This window comes from Capricornis sumatraensis, chromosome 5 (assembly GCF_032405125.1).
Source record: "Capricornis sumatraensis isolate serow.1 chromosome 5, serow.2, whole genome shotgun sequence".
NCBI classification, from domain to species: domain Eukaryota; kingdom Metazoa; phylum Chordata; class Mammalia; order Artiodactyla; family Bovidae; genus Capricornis; species Capricornis sumatraensis.
This window is the reverse complement of record NC_091073.1, coordinates 14244756-14266144: the sequence shown is the minus strand read 5'-3', so window position 1 is coordinate 14266144 and position 21389 is coordinate 14244756. Positions and strand designations below refer to the sequence as shown.

At 37.3% G+C, this 21389-nt stretch overlaps 1 protein-coding gene across 1 annotated transcript; it reads left to right on the top strand.

The window, feature by feature from the left end:
- The first annotated feature begins 2078 nt into the window (after window positions 1-2078).
- Window positions 2079-20312, top strand: LRRD1 (leucine rich repeats and death domain containing 1). The gene is made up of 5 exons (XM_068973459.1): window positions 2079-4025; window positions 10382-10580; window positions 16941-17102; window positions 19367-19484; window positions 20126-20312. The coding sequence occupies exons 1-5, from the start codon at window positions 2079-2081 to the stop codon at window positions 20310-20312; spliced, it is 2613 nt and encodes an 870-aa protein (XP_068829560.1).
- Window positions 20313-21389: the final 1077 nt, after the last annotated feature.

Genomic DNA, 21389 nt, shown 5'->3' with positions numbered 1-21389 from the left:
TGGACAACTACAAGTAAATCAATGAAATTAGGACACTGTCTCACACCACATACAAAAATAAACTCACAGTGGTTTAAGGAACTAAATATAAGACATGATGAACAAAATATGGACAAGACATCCTGTCATAAATCATAGTAAGATTTTTTTAGATCAGTCTCCCAAGGCAAAAGAAATAAAAGCAAAAATAAACAAACAGGACCTAATCAAACTCAGAGCTTTTGCAAAGCATTTAAGAAACCACCAACAAAATGAAAAGGCAACATACAGAATGGGAGAAAATATTTTTGAATAATGCAACAAAAGATTAATATCCAAAATATACAAACAGCTCATATAACTCAACATTGAAGAAAACAACCAAACCAAAAAAAACAAACAACCAGAAAGCCTAAATAGACATTTATTCAGAGAAGACATACAGATGCATAAAAAATGCTCAACATCTCTAACTATTAGAGAAATGCAAGTCAAAACCACAATGAGGTAGCACTTCACATTAGTCAAAATGGCCATCGTCTACGAATAATAAATGCTGGAGGAGATGTGGAGAAAGGAAACCCTATACATGGTTGGTGGGAAGGTTAATTGGTGCAGCCGCTACGGAAAACAGTAGGGAGGTGTCTTAAAAGATAGCTACCACATAATCCAGCAATTCCATTCTTGGGTATATATCTGGAAAAGATGAAAACTCTAATTAAAAAGATACACACACTCCAGTGTTCACGGAAGCACTACTTACAATAGCCAAGACATGGAACTCATCAACAGATGACTCCCTTAAGATGCGGTGTGTGTGTGGGTGATGGAATAATACTTAGCCACAAAAAAGAATGAAATATCACCAGTTGCCGAAACATGATGGACCAAGAGAATATTATTCTTAGAGAAGCAAGTCAGATAAAGACAAGTATTATATGGTATCACTTACATGAGGAATCTAAAAAAAAATACAAACAAATATATATACAAAACAGAAATAGACTCACAGGCATCAAAAAACAAACTTATGGTTACCAAAGGGGAAAGGTGGCAGAGGGAGATAAATTAGAGGAGGATGGGACTAACAGATACAAAGTACTATACATAAAATAGATAAGCAACATGGATTTACTGCATCACACAGGGAACTATATTCAATATCTTGTAATAACCTATAGTGGAAAATAATCTGCAAAAATATTACTGAATCACTTTGCTGTACACCTGAAACTAACACAATACTATAAATCAACCATATTTCAATTAATAATAATAATTTGTTAATATAGGGAGTTGTGTAGACAAGTATTGGAGTACTGAAAAGGTAAAGGTGAGATGGTAGCAACAGAGACAATAAATATAAGAAGTAGCTACCACCCCTGGGGATGCAGATTGGGTTGTTAAAACCCATAAACTTGACAGAGGGACCTACAGAGATCAAATTCAAACCTCTTGAGGAGGTTGGTCCCTAGCTGTGGAGGTTCCTTAAGAGTTACACAAAAGACTTAAAGTCAGGCATTAATCCTTGAAAAGGTGGTTTTACCTCTAGTTTACTTGCATTGAAAGCATCCCCCCTTCCTTAAGACATTTTATTGTCACCTATTGGAGAACTGTCATACGCAAGAATTTGTTGGGACAAGATACTTCAATACCAGATGTAAACCTACCATATGTAAACAAACCCACAATGAGAGTGATAGTCTCTACATGTGGCATGAGGGAGTCTCTGGCTACACCCTGTCTTCCAAAAACTTGAGTTCTTTCATTCCCTTATGCGTCCTTTCTCATTTTCTTTGATATTTTTATTCCTTTCTATAATCTTAATGTGATTTTAAGAGTTTCATGTGATAAATGCATCCAATCAATAAACTGTCTTTAGCCAGTAATTATATTTTAATTATAAATGTCTGTTAATGATTATGAAATTATTCATTACAGAATAAAAATTATTGTATTAAAATTCTTTTGTAACTTTAACATCTTTATTATATCTCTTAAATCAACGTTTGTTTTGTAGGTTCAAAGGGAAAAATTAAACATGAAAATTAAAACTGAGTTACAATCTTATATTGGTATAAAATATACCCACAAATAAGATGTCTGAAAAGAAGCGTACTTCAGAAGAGCTAGAGGATATCATTAGTCGATTTAGAAAAGAATCTAGATCACGGTCAGTGGAGGAATCTGGACTTACTAAAGAAACATCAAACTTGTTAAAGGAAGATTTTGATGAGACATCTTCCAACCAAATTTATGAAAAGCATCCTAGAAAGAACACATTTGCTTTACATGATGATACATCAACATCCTCCTCTGGAAGTAAGTCTAAGAAAAATGAAGAACAAAGGAAAACTCTCCAGTTTTCTGAAACAATTGCTACATATGACAGCCTGCAGTCAAAAACTGGAATTTCACAAAGTTCATCATTATCAGAAACCGAGATGAGGGCTGAATATCAGGCTTTTGTTGACTCCCTCTCTCATGAAACATTAGGAAAAATTAGTCCACAACTCTCTGAAGAAAATCAGGAAGGATCTGGCTTCCCATCAGATAACTTTACAATTAACCTCAAAGCCAGGGGTTTACAAGAATTCCCTAAGGACATTTTAAAAGTCCAGTATGTAAAATATCTGTATTTAGATGAGAATGAAATCAAAAGTTTTAAAGGGGCAGACTCAAGGGATATGCTAGGACTTGAAATTCTATCCATACAAAAAAATGGGCTATCAACACTTCCATCTGAAATTCAGTTACTTCATAATTTAAAACTATTAAATGTCAGTTACAATCAAATATCACATATACCTAAAGAAATATCACAGCTTGGGAATATCAGGGAACTATTTTTAAATAACAATTGCATTGAGGATTTTCCTTCTGGCTTGGAAAGTCTTAAAAACTTGGAAATTTTAAATTTGGCTAAAAATAAGTTAAGACATATACCAGATGCTCTGTCTAGTTTGAAAAACTTGAGGGCTCTTAATCTGGAATATAATCAGTTAACAATATTTCCTAAAGCTTTGTGCTTCCTTCCCAAGTTAATTTCACTAAATCTTACTGGAAACCTGATAAACAGTTTGCCAAAAGAAATTAAGGAGCTTAAAAATTTAGAAAAACTTTTACTGGATCACAATAAACTTACTTTTTTGGCTGTGGAAATTTTTTTATTGCTCAAAATGAAAGAACTCCAACTGACAGACAATAAATTGGAAGTTATTTCAAACAAAATTGAGAATTTTAAGGAACTTAGGATTCTAATGCTTGATAAAAATTTATTGAAAGACATGCCAGAGAACATTTCCCACTGTGCAGTGTTGGAATGCCTTAGTCTTAGTGATAATAAATTAACAGAACTTCCTAAGAACATCCATAAGCTTAAAAATTTAAGAAAACTCCATATAAACAGAAATTATCTAGTGAAAATACCTGAATATATTTCACATCTTAATAATATGTTCAGCCTAGAATTTTCAGGAAATTTTATCACAGATTTTCCCATTGAAATAAAAAACTGCAAAAACATAGCTAAAGTTGAATTGAGTTATAATAAAATAATGTATTTTCCACTAGGTTTGTGTGCTTTAGATTCTCTTTATTATTTGAGTTTCACTGGAAATTATATTTCAGAAATACCTGTAGACATATCTTTCAATAAACAACTGCTTCATTTAGAATTGAATGAAAACAAACTCCTTATATTTTCTGAGCACTTATGTTCTCTTATTAATCTTGAATACCTGGATCTTGGTAAAAACAAAATAAGGAAAATTCCTCCTTCTATTTCCAACATGGTATCACTCCATGTTCTTATTTTATGCTATAATAAGTTGGAAAATTTCCCCACAGAAGTGTGTGCTTTAGACAATTTGCGAGTACTTGATCTTTCCGAAAACCAAATACAGACTATACCTTCAGAGATCTGTAACTTAAAAGGAATCCAGAAATTAAACATCTCAAACAATCAATTTATATATTTTCCTGTTGAACTTTGCCACCTTCAGTCACTGGAAGAATTGAATATAAGCCAGATAAATGGGAAAAAGGTAAGAGACAGATAGCTTGGGCTTTGTGGGGAAGGGAGGGCTGAGGGGATCAGAATCTAAGCTGCAGTGTGTGTGTGTTTAATTTAGCTGGAATATTTTATTTTTTAACCTCAAACATGGCTTACAAATAAACTTTTCAACACAAGAGTTTAACAGGAAAACATTTCGTTAAAATGAAATACCAAGTAATTAAAGGTGACAAATTTATAGATTTATTTTCACTTAACTTACAGATGTAACATAAACACATTATTGAAAATTTGGAAAATTGACAAAAAAGTAAAAATAAATTCCAGAAGCATACCATCACAATATAACTACTGGACATATATTGATACAACTTACTTTTGCTTTTCCTTATTTATATGATTTTATAAGCAATTGTGGAAACACTGTATACTCAATTTTAAAGTCTTCTATTTTCACTTAACATATAAGAATTTACCCAGAACATAATCTTCCCAATAATTATTATAACCAATGCATGATATGTGTAAATAATCCTCCGTTGTTAAGCATTCTGTGATGTTTTAATTTTTCATCATCATAAATAATGCTATGATGAACTTCTTCATAAATGTAGCCTTTTCATATTTTACTATTTCCCTATGGAATTTCCCCTAAAGAACTGCTAGATCCATGGGTATAAATGTTCTCACAGCATTTCAGTTTACTCAACACTGACTGAATTTTATGGAAATATTTTTTAAAAATCAAAGAATTTGATTTATATATTAAGATCTGATTTATATATTAAGATCTCAGTAAACAAGTGAAAAGGACACAGCTATTACCTAGCTATCTTTGACTGCCACAGTCAAATTAATTTGACAGAGGCTGGGACTATTATCTGGAGAGGGGACAGGCCACCCACTCCAGTATTCTTGGGCTTCCCTGGTGGCTCAGCTGGTAAAGAATTCGCCTGCAATGCGGGAGACCTGGGTTTGATCCCTGGGTTGGGAAGATCCCCTGGAGAAGGTAAAGGCTACCCATTCCAGTATTCTGGCCTGGAGAACTCCATGGACTGGATAGTCCATGAGGTCACAAAGAGTCAGACACAACTGAGCGACTTTCACAAGTCACACAGGTCACAAGGGACTCTTATGGACAGCAAGATTTCCTAGTATGTGTCACGTGTCCAACTCTTTGCAACCTCATGGACTAGAGCCCACCAGGCTCCTCCGTCCACGGAATTCTTGCTCCTCTGTTCAGGCAAGAATACTGGAGTGGGTTGCCAGCTCCTCCTCCAGGGGATCTTTCTGACCCAGGCCTCAAACCCGGGTCTCCCAGAAGATTCCAGGCAAATTCTTTACCGTCTGAGCCACAAGTGAAGCCCAAGATTTTCCAGAGTCTGTTACTGAAAAATACTAGGCCCATGAGCTTTGAGAAGCACTGGGCTCTTAGAGAATCACAATGCATTCAGCATATTAAAAGCTCTCAAGTGTCCTGCACAAAGAGATTGGTTTATCTCTATTTAACCTACATTTCCCAAAGTTATTTGACTTTTTAAACCTATCTGCTATATATAATGGAGAAGGAAATGGCAACCCACTCCAGTGTTCTTGCCTGGAGAACCCCAGGGACGGGGGAGCCTGGTGTGCTGCCGTCTGTGGGGTCGCAAAGAGTCAGACATGACTGAAGCAACTTAGCAGCAGCAGCAGCAGCTATATATACAATTTCCAGAAAGACTACTCCAGAAAATACTTGCTTAAGTTTGTACAGTTCTTCTGTGTATTCTTGCCACCTCTTCTTAATATCTTCTACTTTTGTTAGGTCCATACCATTTCTGTCCTTTATCGAGCCCATCTTTGCATGAAATGTTCCCTTGGTATCTCTAATTTTCTTGAAGAGATCTCTAGTCTTTCCCATTCTGTTGTTTTCCTCTATTTCTTTGCATTGATCGCTGAGGAAGGCTTTCTTATCTCTTCTTGCTATTCTTTGGAACTCTGCGTTCAGATGCTTATATCCTTCCTTTCCTCCTTTACTTTTCACCTCTCTTCTTTTCACAGCTATTTGTAAGGCCTCCCCAGACAGCCATTTTGCTGTTTTGCATTTCTTTTCCATGGGGATGATCTTGATCCCTGTCTCCTGTACAATGTCATGAACCTCAGTCCATAGTTCATCAGGCACTCTATCTATCAGATCTAGTCCCTTAAATCTATCTCTCACTTCCACTGTCTAATCATAAGGGATTTGATTATGGCAAAAGTGAAGAGGAACTAAAAAGCCTCTTCATGAAAGTGAAAGTAGAGAGTGAAAAAGTTGGCTTAAAGCTCAACATTCAGAAAACGAAGATCATGGCATCTGGTCCCATCACTTCATGGGAAATAGATGGGGAAACAATGGAAACAGTGTCAGACTTTATTTTGGGGGGCTCCAAAACCACTGCAGATGGTGACTTCAGCCATGAAATTAAACAATGCTTACTCCTTGGAAGGAAAGTTATGACCAACCTAGATAGCATATTCCAAAGCAGAGACGTTACTTTGCCAACAAAAGTCCATCTAGTCAAGGCTATGGTTTTTCCAGTGGTCATGTATGGATGTGAGAGTTGGACTGTGAAAAAAGCTGAGCGCTGAAGAACTGATGCTTTTGAACTGTGGTGTTGGAGAAGACTCTTGAGAGTCCCTTGGACTGCAAGGAGATCCATCCAATCCATTCTGAAGGAGATCAGCCCTGGGATTTCTTTGGAAGGAATGATGCTAAAGCTGAAACTCCAGTACTTTGGCCACCTCATGCGAAGAGTTGACTCACTGGAAAAGACTCTGATGCTGGGAGGGATTGGGAGCAGGAGGAGAAGGGGACGACCGAGGATGAGATGGCTGGATGGCATCACTGACTCGATGGACCTGAGTCTGAGTGAACTCCGGGAGATGGTGATGGACAGGGAGGCCTGGCGTGCTGCGATTCATGGGGTTGCAGAGAGTCGGGCACGACTGAGTGACTGAACTGAACTGAACTGAGATGGAATGAATAATAATACATGTTATGTTTTAAAAGTTTCTCTTATACTAAAAGACACGTATTTAGTTCTGTACCACAATCATCAACTAATTCCTTGGCTGATTTATAATCCTGTCTTTCTCTTCCTATACCTTACTATGGAAATCTACAAGGTTGTGTCTTTAATTTTCTCTTTTTTATTAACTGCTTCCTAGACCTCAGCATGCACATAACTCTCAGATCCACATATCTGGAGCTAATCTTTCACCAGTGCACTAGTATCACAGATTCCCTGGATATTCTCTGTTCTCCTATTCTTCTATTGTCTCAAACTCAATATAACTTCAAAATCAAGCTCACCTTCCTTTCTAATGCAAATCCCTTCAAAATTTCCCCATTTCTCTTTGTGATGCCACTTTCTTCTGACCTGCCAATCTAGAAATCATGGAAACATCACCAGTCATACTGAATCTTACACCAAAGCAATTTCATTTTTCTTCTGAAAAAGCTCTTGGATCCTCTCTCTGATTTTCCAGTGTCACTGGCTCCATCCCGGTCTGTGCTCATTGCTCAGTTCATGCCTAGACTACTCTGGGAAACTTCTGCTATTCTCTTTGATTCTGTCTCCTTCCTTTTCTCAGGACTCATCAAAACTATCAGCCTTCATTTCACAGGGCCATTCTTGGGAATCTAGATTCCTTGGATGGGTGGATGGTTGCCAAAGACACCTTTCCGCGTCATCAAAACATCAATTTGAAGATCACCAAATGAGAAAAATGATATATCAAAACTCCTCTCAAAAGGAATATCCTCTATCATTGGAAAGATCACTTTGATAACCCTTTTTGGGTGAAGGTAATATACTCAAAAGATTAATCTATAGAACAGCATATATTCACTGAACAGTCATCTGAAGAACAGGAATCAGTTTAATTACAGGGCTTTTATTTCGCTGAGTGAAGGATGCTCAACAGGAATTTTCCTTTCAGAGTAGCTCTCTCATCACACAGTTCTGAGGCACTTCCTCTAAGAAATGCTGAGCAAGTTGTTCAAGATTTGTTTGAAGGAATGTGAAATTGTAGACCTAGCTATTTGTGTTGATCAGATTCCTCCCGATAGGACCAGATTTCAAGTCTTGCCAGAGGCTCATTCCATATTCCTTCTCTAAATATATCTCCTGCTTCCTATCACCTCTTTACTTGGCCACTTTTATGCATGATAGTTGTCTTGTCTGAAGTGAAGAAGTGAAGTGAAGCTCAGTCGTGTCCGACTCTTTTCGACCCCATGGACTGTAGCCTACCAGGCTCCATCCATGGGATTTTCCAGGCAAGAGTGCTGGAGTGGATCGAACCCGGGTCTCCCACATTGTAGGCAGATGCTGTACCGTCTGAGCCACCAGGGAAGCACCGCAAGTGTCCTGTAACTTCTATTCAATCCTGTTCATTCTCAAAAGGCCATTTGAGTCCCACCTGCTACATGAAGCTTCTTTTTTGTTCTCTGATTTATGCTGATATACATTCCCTAAATTCTCTCTATATATTATCGTAAACATTATTTTGGCACTGAATTACTTATTGATTAGTGCTGATTTCTGTTTGTTTCATATGTGGATATTTTGGGCTTCCCAGGTGGCACTAGTAGTAAAGAACCCACCTGCCAATGCAGGAGAAGAGATGCAGGTTTGGTTCCTGGGTCAGGAAGATCCTCTGGAGGAGGGCACAGCAACCCACTCCAGTATTCTTGCCTGGAGAATCCCATGGAGAGAGGAGACGAATATCAGGCTACAGGGTTGCAAAGGGTCCACAGGACTACAAAGAGTCGGACACAACTGAAGTGACTGAGCATGCACACACATACATTTTGTTCCCAAACTGAATTTTAATCTCCCTGAAGTTAGGATCATCTATTATGCTTCTTTTATACATAGAAGAACACTGAGCTCCATATGTAGTATGTACCTTGTCTGATTTTTTTTGAGGGACCCACATATTCAAAACACTTTTTTTCACTCACAGGACTTCCTCTATTTCAGAAGCCACTTTTGATGACTTTATTTTTTCTGAAGATGCGTATTTCTTCTTTGCCTTAGCAGAGTATCTTAATTCCTGTTACTTTGCAATACTTTTTGTACTAGGAATTTTCATTTGAAGCTACATTGCCAAACTGTGTGTGTCTATTACAAGGAATTTACTGAGCACTGACTCGAAATGTATCATGATTGGGATGTATTCAGTCAGTCAGTCAGTTCAGTCGCTCAGTCGTGTCCGACTCTTTGTGACCCCATGAATTCCAGCACACCAGGCCTCCCTGTCCATCACCAACTCCTGGAGTTCACTCAAACTCACATCCATTGAGTCGGTAATGCCATCCAGCCATCTCATCCTCGGTCGTCTCCTTTTCCTCCTGCCCCCAATCCCTCCCAGCATCACAGTCTTTTCAAATGAGTCAACTCTTCTCATGAGGTGGCCAAAGTACTGGAGTTTCAGCTTTAGCATCAGTCTTTCCAAAGAACACCCAGGACTGATCTCCTTTAGAATGGACTGGTTGGATCTCCTTGCAGTCCAAGGGACTCTCAAGAGTCTTCTCCAACACCACAGTTCGAAAGCATTAATTCTTCAGCTCTCAGCTTTCTTCACAGTCCAACTCTCACATCCATACATGACCACTGGAAAAACCATAGCCTTGACTAGATGGACCTTTGTTGGCAAAGTAATGTCTCTGCTTTGGAATATGCTATCTAGGTTGGTCATAACTTTCCTTCCAAGGAGTAAGCGTCTTCTAATTTCATGGCTGCTGTCACCATCTGCAGTGATTTTGGAGCCCCCCAAAATAAAGTCTGACACTGTTTCCATTGTTTCCCCCATCTATTTCCCATGAAGTGATGGGACCGGATGCCATGATCTTTGTTTCCTGAATGTTGAGCTTTAAGCCAACTTTTTCACTCTACTCTTTTTTAAAAACTATAAAACATATATTATGTCATTTAAAAATCCAAGGAGAATACATACACAAGGGATTAATAAAAAGCTCTGTTGATGAGAGTAGGAGGAAAGAGATCAAATACGGAAGAGAATAGTTTAGAAAGACTTCAGGAAGAAGAAATCAAAGGAGGGTAAGCTTTAGGGACAGAAGGGATAAGGTGGCACTGAACATCAAGTGTTGGGAGAGTGAAAAAAGTAGTTAGTAAGCCACAGGGTTGAATAGGCAGCGTTGGTCAGATGGGGGAGATATTTGGATGTTACACAATTTGTTGTGGGTTTTATTAAGGAAGGGAATCACAAAGACTTTGTGACATAGTGAAAATATCTCCTTTTTTGAAACAAACAAAAAATCTCTCCTTCCCTTTTATTTCAGAAAAAGTTTTCATCATAGAAATATTTATTAAAAATATAACTGTTTAACCTTTGTTACAGCTAACAAGACTTCCAGAAGAGCTGTCTAATATGGCTAAACTTAAAGGACTTGATATCTCAAATAATGCAATCAGAGAAATGCCAACAAATATAGGAGAACTGAGAAGTCTGGTTAGTCTAAATGCAGACAACAATCAAATAAGATCTCTGCCACCATCTTTTCTATGTTTAAATGCTCTCCAGCAGCTAAACCTGAGTGGTGAGTGTCAAGTATAATCAATAAGCATTATCAATAAGTTGAGTTTTAGTTTCTAGGTTGCAAATTTTGCTGACAAGACAGAATGGCAACCAATCAACCCCATGTATTAAGTGCCCATCGGAAGGAAGTGGCTACTGCACATACAGAAAATGAGAGCAAAGCCTAATGTCCAGTTCCTTCCCTGGAAGAGGTTATGATCTAGCTGGGGAACCTGAACATATTTTCATTTCTTTTCTGTCTTCTCTGCCTATCCTAATTATTGAGTATTTCTTCCCTTTGTGAACCTGACCCCACTTTCCCTCGCCACACACAACCGTAGGTCAGCATTTTCTCTATTTTCCTTTCCTGCTGGCTACCCTGAGCCCACTCCTACACCCTATAGTAATCTAATATCTTACAGTCTTTTACAAAGTAAATCACTTCAATTACAACAACAAAAGTAAGTCATTCTAAAAATATAAGAATTCTCAAAGCTAGGCTAGTATTTTTCTTAATTTTTATTATAAAGTATTTCAAGCTTACAGAAAAAAACACCTATATGCTTACTCTCAGCTATAAGGAATCATTCACTTGAGATTTTTTTTCCTTCTTTTTTTAAAATTAATTATTTATTGAAGGATAATTGCTTTACAGAACTGTGTTGTTTTCTGTCAAACCTCAACATGAATCAGCCATAAGAGGGGATACATGTACACTTGAGATATTTTTGACTGTTAAGAAATAAAACAGAATCGAAACTTCTTTTGTAGTTCTCCCCAGACTAGAAGTAGGGCCAGGTGGGTCACTAGTAAAAATCCACTGCCAATGCAGGAGACGCAGGTTCAATCTCGGGTAGGAAAGATCCCCTGGAGAAAGAAATGGCAACCCACTCCAGTATTCTTGCTTGAGAAATCCCATGGACAGAGGAGGCTGGCAGGCTAACGTCCATGCGGCTGCAGAGTCAGACATGACTTAGCAACTAAACAACAACAACCAAACTAGAAGTAACCACTGTACTGAAACTGGTGTATATCTTTTTTCTACCCATTTTTTCCATCCTTGATAATCATACCACATACTTTAAAAAAGCATATTCTGCAAGTGTTAGGTACAGTCTTTTATAAATATCATATAAGTACTGGTTGATAATCTTGTTGGAATATTCTGTCTTTATTGGTATACTGTCTTGTATTAGTTGCTTTGGAGAGGCATTAAAATCTACAAGTAGGACTGTGGAATTTGTATGATTTTTGCTTTAATTATCAATTTTATTCATGTATTTTGAAGGACTAGTATTAGAAAAACATGCAAATATGATTGTTTTTAATAACAAAATGGTATTGAATTTTGTCAAATGACTTTTCTGTATCATTGAGAGAATCGTGAGTTTTTTTTCTTTTTTCTCTTAATATCAGGTTACACTGATTGATTTTCTTATATCGTACCATCCTTGCATTTCAAGATAAATCCCACCTCACAATAGTGTATAATCCTTTTAATATTTTGTTAGATTTCATTTGCTCTTATTTTGCTGAGAATTTGTGCAAAAAGGATATTGATCTGTAGTTTTCATTCCTGAAGTGTCTTTTTCTGGCTTTGGTATCAGGGTGATGGTAGCTTCATGAAATGAGTTATGAAGTGTTCTGTCCTCTTCAATTTTTTGGAAGAGTTTGAGGATTGGCATTAGATGTTCTTTAAATATTTGTTAGAATTCACCAGTGAAGCCACAAGGTGTAGGGTTCTTCTTTGTTGGAGGATATTTGATTACTGCTTCTGTCTTCTTTCTAGCCATAGATCTATTCAGATTTTCCATCTTTCTCCATGATTTAGCCTTGGCAGGTTTTGTGTTTCTAGGTATTTGTCCATTTCCTCTAGATTATCCAGTTTGCTGGTATAATAATGGTCATAGTACTCTATAAACTTTTACTTCTGTAGAATCAGTAGTAATGTTTCTACTTTCATTTCTGATTTTAGTAATTTGAATCTTTCTTTTTCCTTAGTCCATTGAACTAAATTTATCAATTTTGTTGATGTTTTCAAAGAACCAGCTTTTGGTTTTGTTGATTCTCTATTTCATTTATATCTGCTCTAAAAATTCCCAGTGGCTCAGTGGTAAAGGATCCGCTTGCCAATACAGGAGATGCAGGAGATGTGGGTTTAATCTCTGGGTCAGGAAGATCCCATGGAGTAGCAAATAGTAACCCACTTTAGTATACTTGCCTGGAAAATTCCATGGACAGAGGAGCCTGGGGGGCTACAGTCCATGGGGTTGCAAAGAGTTGGACACAACTGATTGACTGAACATGCTTGCAATCTTTATTTCCTCCTCCTCCTGATAGTTTTGGGTTAATTTACTTATATTTTTCTAGTTAATTTATATATAAAGTAATTACATTGATATTCTTTTTTAGTGTTAGTATTTTCAGCTATAGATTTCATCTTCAGCACTGTTTCTGCTGCATCTATAATTTTTGGTTATTGTGTTTTCATTTTATCTTTGCATTTTATAATTTCTTTTTTGATTCTGCCTTTGACACAGTGGTAGCTTAAATTTGGCATGCTGCTTAAATTAGTAAATTTTCCAGTTTTCCTTCCATTATTTTTGGTAGTACCATTCCACTGTGGTCAGAAAAAGATATACTATTTGGCTTTTTTTGAATCAATCTTAATGAGACTTGTCTTGTGCCTTAATGTATAGTCTATCATGGAGAATGTTCTATGCGTACTTGAGAAAAACATGTATTCTGCTGTTGGAATGTTATATGTATATCTATTGGGTTTAATTGCTTTATAGTGCTGTTCAAGTCCCCTAAATGACTTTTTGTCTAAATGTTCTATCCATTACTGAAAGTGAGGCATTAAAGCTTCCATTTATTATTGTAAAACCACCAGATTTTCCCTTCAATCCTATCAGTATTTGCCCAATATGTTTTGGGGCTCTGTTGTTTGGTTTGTACATGCTTTTAATTGTTGTATCTTCTTGATGTAATGATCCTCTTATCAATATATTCTGTCCTTTGTCTTCTATAACAGTTATTGACTTAAAGTCTTTGTTATCTGATATTACTAAAACCACCCCAGCTCTTTGGTTAGTATTTGTATGGATATTTTCTTCTGTCCTTCAATACCCAGAGCCATAAAAGAAAATACTACTTTCCCAGTCTTTGCAGTTTAGCTCTAAGCTAGGGCACTTTAACACTAAGCCAGGCCACCTATGACTCTGTCTTAGTCTTTTCCTGATTGTGTGAAGCCCAGAAATCCACCTCAGATGCAAGCCTAGGATTCTCTCAGTCTTCTTCTGAGCATGTGTCCAGTTCTGAATATGCTTATTGCATTCCATTTTCCCCAGAATATACTGTGGCCCTTCTGAGCCCTAATTCCCCCAAGAAACTTCCTCCTCAGCCTTCTCCTTCCTGGGCTTTTGAATTTGTCTATTGCTTTCTTTGTCTGCTGTTCTTTGCTCCCCTCCCTTGTGGGGGAGGGGGAGGCAGACAGTGTATGTCTTTATACGGGACAACAACTGCCACCAGGGAGGCTGCTCCAGTCTAGGCCGGGGGAGCAAAACAAAGGTCATTCTCTGTGCCAGTCCGTCAGGAAATCAGCAGACAGGTCAAAATGCAAAAGCACAGTATTCAAAGAACAAAGTCTATGTTGGATTTCTGATACCAGCACGCTGTACCAGGAATGCAGGCTGCCCCAGCCTGCTCTGACTGCTGCCGCCTGGGAAGTGGAGAGTGGCAAGGAGATGAGTGAAAAAGTCACAGTGCTCTCTTACCAAAACTCTTCTGCCGTTTTCTTCGTCGAGCAGGGTCCTACTAACTGTAAGATCCTGGAGTAAATGCCAGAAGTAGGAAAAAGCTGATTCTGTCATTGCTTTCCAACTTTGGATTGATTCAGTGTAGGACTTGATTTTTTAAGAGGATTATTCTGAACTTTCTGTGACATTCATTCAAGGTGTGGTTTTCATGTTTATTTATACTGCTTGGATTTTGCTGTTTCTGGTCTGAATATTTTACTAAATTGGGGATTTTTAACCTATTTCTTCAAAAATTTTTTCTGCTTCATTTTCTCTCTTCTCTTTGTAAGATTCCAATTACCTTTACATATTGTCTTACAAATCCTTAAAACTGTGTGTGTGTGTGTGTGTGTACACACACAGCTTTTAAGCATCTCATATTGATCTGCCTTTAAGTTTACTGACTTGTCTATGATCTCTATCCTGTTACATCTGTCGAATTAATTTTTAATTTCAGATACTAAATTTTTCAGTTCTAGAACTGCCATTTTTCTTTTCATAGTTTATATTTCTCCTCCAAGATTTCCCTTTTTTCAATCATTTGAGACTTTCTTTATATTCTTAAACTTCATTGTGTTAGCTGCTTTAAAATTCTTTTATTGTTAACTACAACAATTGAGTCAGTTTTTTTCTCTTGGGAGTGAGCCACACTTTCTTGTTTCTCTGTTTGAATCCTGAAGTCTATCATCAATTCTCTCTCTGTCCAAAGAAAGTTGATATTTGTTCTGGTAGCTATTGTTGCTTCATCAGGCACTTAAGTTGCTGGACTAAAAATGCAAACTCCTTCCCTGCAGTTGGCAGCTCCTTAGATCTCAGTTCAGTACTTTCAGCTGGTAGCTGTTATATCGGTATCTTTTGCTGTGTGACAAATTTCCACAAAATTTAGCTTCTCAAATTAATAAAATATTTATTTCACACAGTTTCTGAGGGTCAGGAACCCAGAATGTGTTTAGCTGACTTGCTGTGTCTCAGAATCTTGTATGAAACGGCAGCCAACCTCTTGGTTGGTACTACAGACAGGCTTGATTAAGGCTAGCAGATTTGCTTCAAAACTTATTTATGTGGCTACTGGCAGCAGAATTGAGTTCCCTGCCATGTCAGCCCCTTTAAGACATGGTAACTAGTTTTCCCCAGAGCTAGTAGTATCAGGGAGAGAGAATATACATAAGTCAGAAGCAGCACATACTCCAAAAAACAATGAGCAACCTAGTACCCAGATCTTGGTTTCTAAAACCTTTCTTCACTAAAAGGAACCAGGTTCCTTTATTCTTGGCTAAAATAACATAACCATAAAATATACAAATAACACGAAGGCAAACTTTAGGCCAGTTCCTCTTGAAATGATTACAAATTCTCTGTCAGTAATCACAGTTTTACTTTTTATGTCGTTTATATTATCGATAGATTAAGATGGTTTTGAAAAAATTACATTTAAGGAAGTGGAGCTTACTCTCCACTCTTTGAGGACGGACTAGACTTTATAATCCTGTTCTAAAGAACAAAGTAAGGAAAGGAGAAAATCAAAACATTACCTTGCAGAAACCTGGCAAACACGATTTTAGCCAAGGGGTCAAGGTTAACATGCCAGTGATGTCTTGTGGATGTCAGGTATCCCTGAGGTGAAGAGAGCACTCAGTCTCTGTGGTGTTCTTTCCAAAAACCCATAACCCCAGTCTATTTATGAAAAAATATATCAGATAAACTCATATTAAGAAATATTCTTCAAAATCCTAACCAGTTCTATACAAAACCATTAAGATCTTGAGAAACAAGGACAGGCTGAGGAATTCTCACCGACTGGAAGACATACCTGTATGCAGTGTGCTATCCTGGAATAGATAACTAGAACAGAAAAAGGACATTGATGGAAATATAATGAAATTCAAAAGCATCCAAAGCTTATTTAATAGTACTGTGTCAACGTTCGCTTCTTGGATTTAAAAATGTGACATAGGGGACTTCCCTGATAGTCCAGTGGTTAATACTCTGTGCTTCTACTGTAGAGGGCACAGGGTCAATTCCTGGTTGAAGATCCTGCACACTGCATGATGTGCCAAAAAAAAAAAGTAACATAATAATGTGAGATGATAACATCAGGGAAAACTAAGACTAGATGAAAAGTATTCAAGACCTCCATATAATTTTTGCAACTTTTCTGTAAATCTGAAATTCCTGGAAACAAGAAGTTTATTTTTAAAAATTACTGAAAAAAAGTACCATCACACTTACTCTGTAAAGTCCATTCTGGTGTTGCAAGAGGAAAGCCTCCTATCTTATTTTGTCATTCTCGATGAGAAAAAAGAATCCTTGTCCTGTTTCTATACGTCCTCCTTTTCACTCCTAGCAAGTGGACAACAGTAAAAACTTGAGGTTTGCCAGCACTGTGAGGCTCCTCCGGCATTGCGTCAGTGAGACACCACAGACACCCTTTTGTTGTTGCTGTTCAGTTGCCGTGTTGTGTCCGACTCTTCGTGACCCCATGGACTGCAGCATGCCAGACCTCCCTGTCCTTTACATGGTTGTTATTTGTCTCCATAGTTTTCCTTTACAAAAGGATGTAATTCAATTATTTTTTTTTCTGGTAGGAAATAATCTTTCAGTTCTGCCTAGTGGTATCTACAACCTTTTTTCACTGAAGGAGATAAATTTTGATGATAACCCTTTGCTGAGACCACCAATGGAAATCTGTAAAGAAAAACAGTTGTATACTATTGCACGCTATCTACAGAGGGCAGATGAAAGAGATGGTAGGTAATGAGCGAGTGACTAGCTAGCTTACAAGTCATTTTCTGGTATGTGTATATTAACAAATAATTTGCTTTAATCAGAGGTTTTCAGTCTGGCAGAGACATTAAAGTATTTATCATCTTCCCTTTTCTGAAGGCTGGGAGTTTATTTAATCTAGGTCTTTACATTTTGAACCATTAAAAAAAAGGTAAATTTAAGTCACAGATGAGTTGCTCCCCATCTATTAGCCTTGATGCACTTCAAGAGGTTGTGGCCATCATGATCATGGCCAGACTCAGAGAATCTACATATTGAATTTTTTATCGGTTCTGGACTATATCACCATATACAGTTGTTCCAAAAGTCGTGTTTGGCCTTGAAGGAAGTTCACAGATCAGGTTTACACTGATGCCAGTCAGTTCTTGGCCCATTACAATTACTTGTCTGCAATCCTTAGGCAATCTTCATTCCTGCTGTTCTTAAGTACTCCTCTGATTACTTCAGAGGGTGGGTCCCTTTTCTTTAAATGCCCTTTCACCAGATAGAGACTGGTTTCTCCAAGTCTTTGGATGGAAGTTTCACTGTCTCATTCTTTCCCTGGGTTTGGGTTCCCAACATCTAAGCTTTTTCCTGGGACTCTGAGTTTGCCACTCACTGACAATCCTCAGAATAGATCCAGATTTTTGTCCTCCAATTTAATGGAGTTTTTAAGTATTAAATCAATTTAATGATCCAGAACTGGGGAAAGAGAATATATACAACTATCCCCCCAAATCATTATATTATGTACCCTGTCTGTGTAATCAAGAGGTTTATACCATCATAATCCTTTAATCTGTTGAGATGGTCACTAAGACTGCACAGTCCTCTGTAAGCCACAATATGTATGGTTACCTTTCTGAAGATTATGCAAGAAGAAGGCCTCATTGATGGAAGGAGCCTAAACAATAAAGTCACAGTTCTTTTCTCTAACTTCCTATACAAGTTGGTTTTGCTATCATAAAAGGGGATATTTAATAGTAAGTTTACTTCCCTGGTGGTGCACAGGTTAAAGCGTCTGCCTGCAATGTGGGAGACCTGGGTTCTATCCCTGGGTCAGGAAGATCCCCTGGAGAAGGAAATGGCAACCCATTCCAGTATTCTTGCCTGGAGAATCCCATGGACGGAGGAGCTTGGTGGGCTACAGTCCACGGGTCGCAAAGAGTCGGACACGACTGAGCGACTTCACTTTACTTTTGTAAAACAAAGCTTTTCTAAAAAGCCTTTCTAAAGATCTGTGTTATTGCTAGGTTACAGTACTTTAGAGAAGGGCTGTAAAGTTACATGACTGAACTTCCTTGTTAACATTCTGTTACTCAAATTCCCGAGGATAGAAGGTTCATGTGGTTCCAGCCAATGGAAGGGAAAGTTCAACGGGCAATGACAGTAAATCAAAGTCAGCAAAAACAAGAGAATTCAAGTCATTTATCTCCCTTCTTTATTCCCATGGGGCCCTCGTACTGCAGGCTTGGCGCCACAGAGAATGACGAGGAAGTCATCATGGGAGACATATTTATTCTGCAATTAACAAGGAACATAGGGTCTCTTCCTTAAAATTTCACTTAGGAGACTTTTCAATTATATCATTAACATGCAATCTAGCCTGAGTGATTAATGGTATGGATACATATTTTAAAACAGGAAGCACTGAACATATTTGAGATGACTATAGAGGGGTGGCAGATCTCTAGTTTTTGAAAATTCTCAAATTACCTTGGTTAACAGAAAGATGGATCTGGTTCATATTAGCTAATAGCTTTTTTAAAACTAACACTCATAATACATGATGTGAATATAAAACAAGCATATGTATGTGTGTATACCATATTTATTGTAGTTTTAAACTTGGTTTCTCAGGATAATACCCAAAGAAGCATATTAAAAAGCCAGAACTGAAGGAAGGAGTTAAATTTGTTTCAAATCCTGAAAGAATTAAAGGGTTTAATGATCCCTTTGAAGTTGCTTATGATATTCTTCTAAATAGACATTTTATGTGAAATTGACATTTATGTTATTTATGTTTAGGGTTATTCAGAATTTAGAAGAAATGGACTAAGTGGTTCAAATTTCTATTTTGTTATCTTCTCAAATTTCAGTTAGTATATCTGTACTTATTTTTCAATTTTGTTTGATATATACATTGTATAAGAGCACAGAAGTAAAAAACCTAGCTATAATATTAACTCAAAATAGAGTACATTTTTCAAAACAGATGGCCTAAATTTTCTTTTATGTTCCACTGTAGAGAAAATCTTAGCGAAAATCTTCAAGATAATTGCCAAGAATATTACTGAAACAAATTTTCAATTTTTGTGTCAAAAATTAAACCTGACAATCTCAGAAAGTGATAAGTCTGCATTGAGGTATGTATAAATGACAACATGTAGTATAAGCCTATTCTCATGTTCTGGTTTATATCATATTGATATTACATGCTTCTGAAACATTCATATTAACATGAACTCTAATTTGTTATAAAAGACTGATTTTAGTTTACCATATGTTTGAGATCCATATGGTTACAGTAGTTTAAGAGCAAGTACTCTGAGGATAGACTGCTTGGCTCTAAATCCCAACTAGTTTTGTGACCCTGGATAAGTCCTCTAACTTTTGTATGCCTCAATTTTCCACTAGTAAAATAAACAGATTTACCTGAGAGAGTTGTCATGAAATCAAATTATAAAGCATGTAGTGCAAAAGCAGTAATGCACTGTCTACAGTAAACAGGCCACGATTATATTGAGGTCTTGAGTAAATCTCTCTTAGAATCAAATGTTAATTGAATTGTCAATGTTGTACAGGCAACAAGGGCTGGCATAGGACGGACATTCACTTACTATGTATGTGTCAAACTCTATGCTAAATTTTTATATAGACTGTCTTCACCAGTTAATTTAGTCACTCTGGTAAACTAGGTTGAAAACCTAGATATACAATATTGATACAGTTTAAAACAATGTTCCTAACTGATAATTAAAATAATTATTATTTAAAATTTTTTCAGCACTGTTTCACTAAGTGAGAGAGTCCACCGAGTACTTGATAAATGGAAAATGGAAAAGAACAACTTGTCAATAACCACTGCTGCCTTAAGAGATCAACTAACTCGGGCGCTAACTATGATAGGAGCATATGAGATTATGGACAAAATAACAGCTTTAAAACTTGTTTCATGTGCAATTAAATTCTGAACAGTGTATCTGGAATAAGAACTGAGAACTTAGGATGCGCTTAGATAACTGAAACTGGATAGAAGAGAAATGCACGTCATGTCTCTTTTTATGAATTCCTAAGAGATGATAAATTTTGGCTTCCACTAGTGTCATCATAATAAAATATTAGGGACACTATTTTGTGTATTAGTTCTGTTGTCTCTCTACCCTCTCTTCAGAGATACAGATATAAAGACAGCTATTCTTTAGTTCAGTTAAGTTCAGTTGCTCAGTCAGGTCCGACTCTTTGCGACCCCATGGACTGCAGCACGCTGGGCTTCCCTGTCCATTACCAACTCCCGGAGCTTGCTCAAACTCATGTCCATTGAGTTGGTGATGCCATCCAACCATCTTATCCTCTTTCGTCTCCTTCTCCTCCCACCTTCAGTCTTTCCCAGTATCAGAGTCTTTTCAAATGAGTCAGTTCTTCGCATCAGGTGGACAAAATATTGGAGTTTCAACTTCAGCATCAGTCCTTTCAATGAATATTCAGGACTGATTTCCTTTAGGATTGACTGGTTGGATCTCCTTGCAGTCCAAGGGACTCTCAAGAGTCTTCTCCAACACTATAGTTCAAAAGCATCAATCTTCAACGCTCAGCTTTTTTAGCAAATATAAATCCTTAGGCACTCTTGTTACTATAGGAAAAGTTTAAAAATAGAGAAGGACTGGAGACAGGTGCTGTAGTTGGGAACCAGTATTTCATGTTGCACTTCCAAAACAACAACAAAGACAATAAAATACACGGTGTTTAAATCCATGTACTGTGTTTAAGTACTGTGTTTAATTTGGTCTCACAGCACAAAGTGTCTTTATCTTTTAAATAGAAAGTTATTTTATAAAGTGAATAAAAACTGTACACTGTCTAGAATATTCCCAAGCACTTGGAGACTCAGGTCACACTAGCTTGTTGTTGCCGTTCAGTCCCTAAGTTGTGTCCGACTCTTTTGCCTGCCAGGCTCCTCTGTCCAAGGGACTTCCCAGGTAGGAATATTGGAGTGGGTTGCCATTTCCTTCTCCAGGGGATCTTCCTAACCCTGGGATCAAACCCACATC

What these genes read in the sequence shown, in the direction of transcription:
- LRRD1 (XM_068973459.1), top strand. Translation starts at nt 2,079, where the DNA reads ATGTCTGAAAAGAAGCGTACTTCAGAAGAGCTAGAGGATATCATTAGT. An exon ending in GAGGGCAGATGAAAGAGATG is followed by an intron (nt 17,103 to 19,366) that starts GTAGGTAATGAG and finishes GTTCCACTGTAG; the next exon opens with AGAAAATCTTAGCGAAAATC. An exon ending in AGTGATAAGTCTGCATTGAG is followed by an intron (nt 19,485 to 20,125) that starts GTATGTATAAAT and finishes AAATTTTTTCAG; the next exon opens with CACTGTTTCACTAAGTGAGA.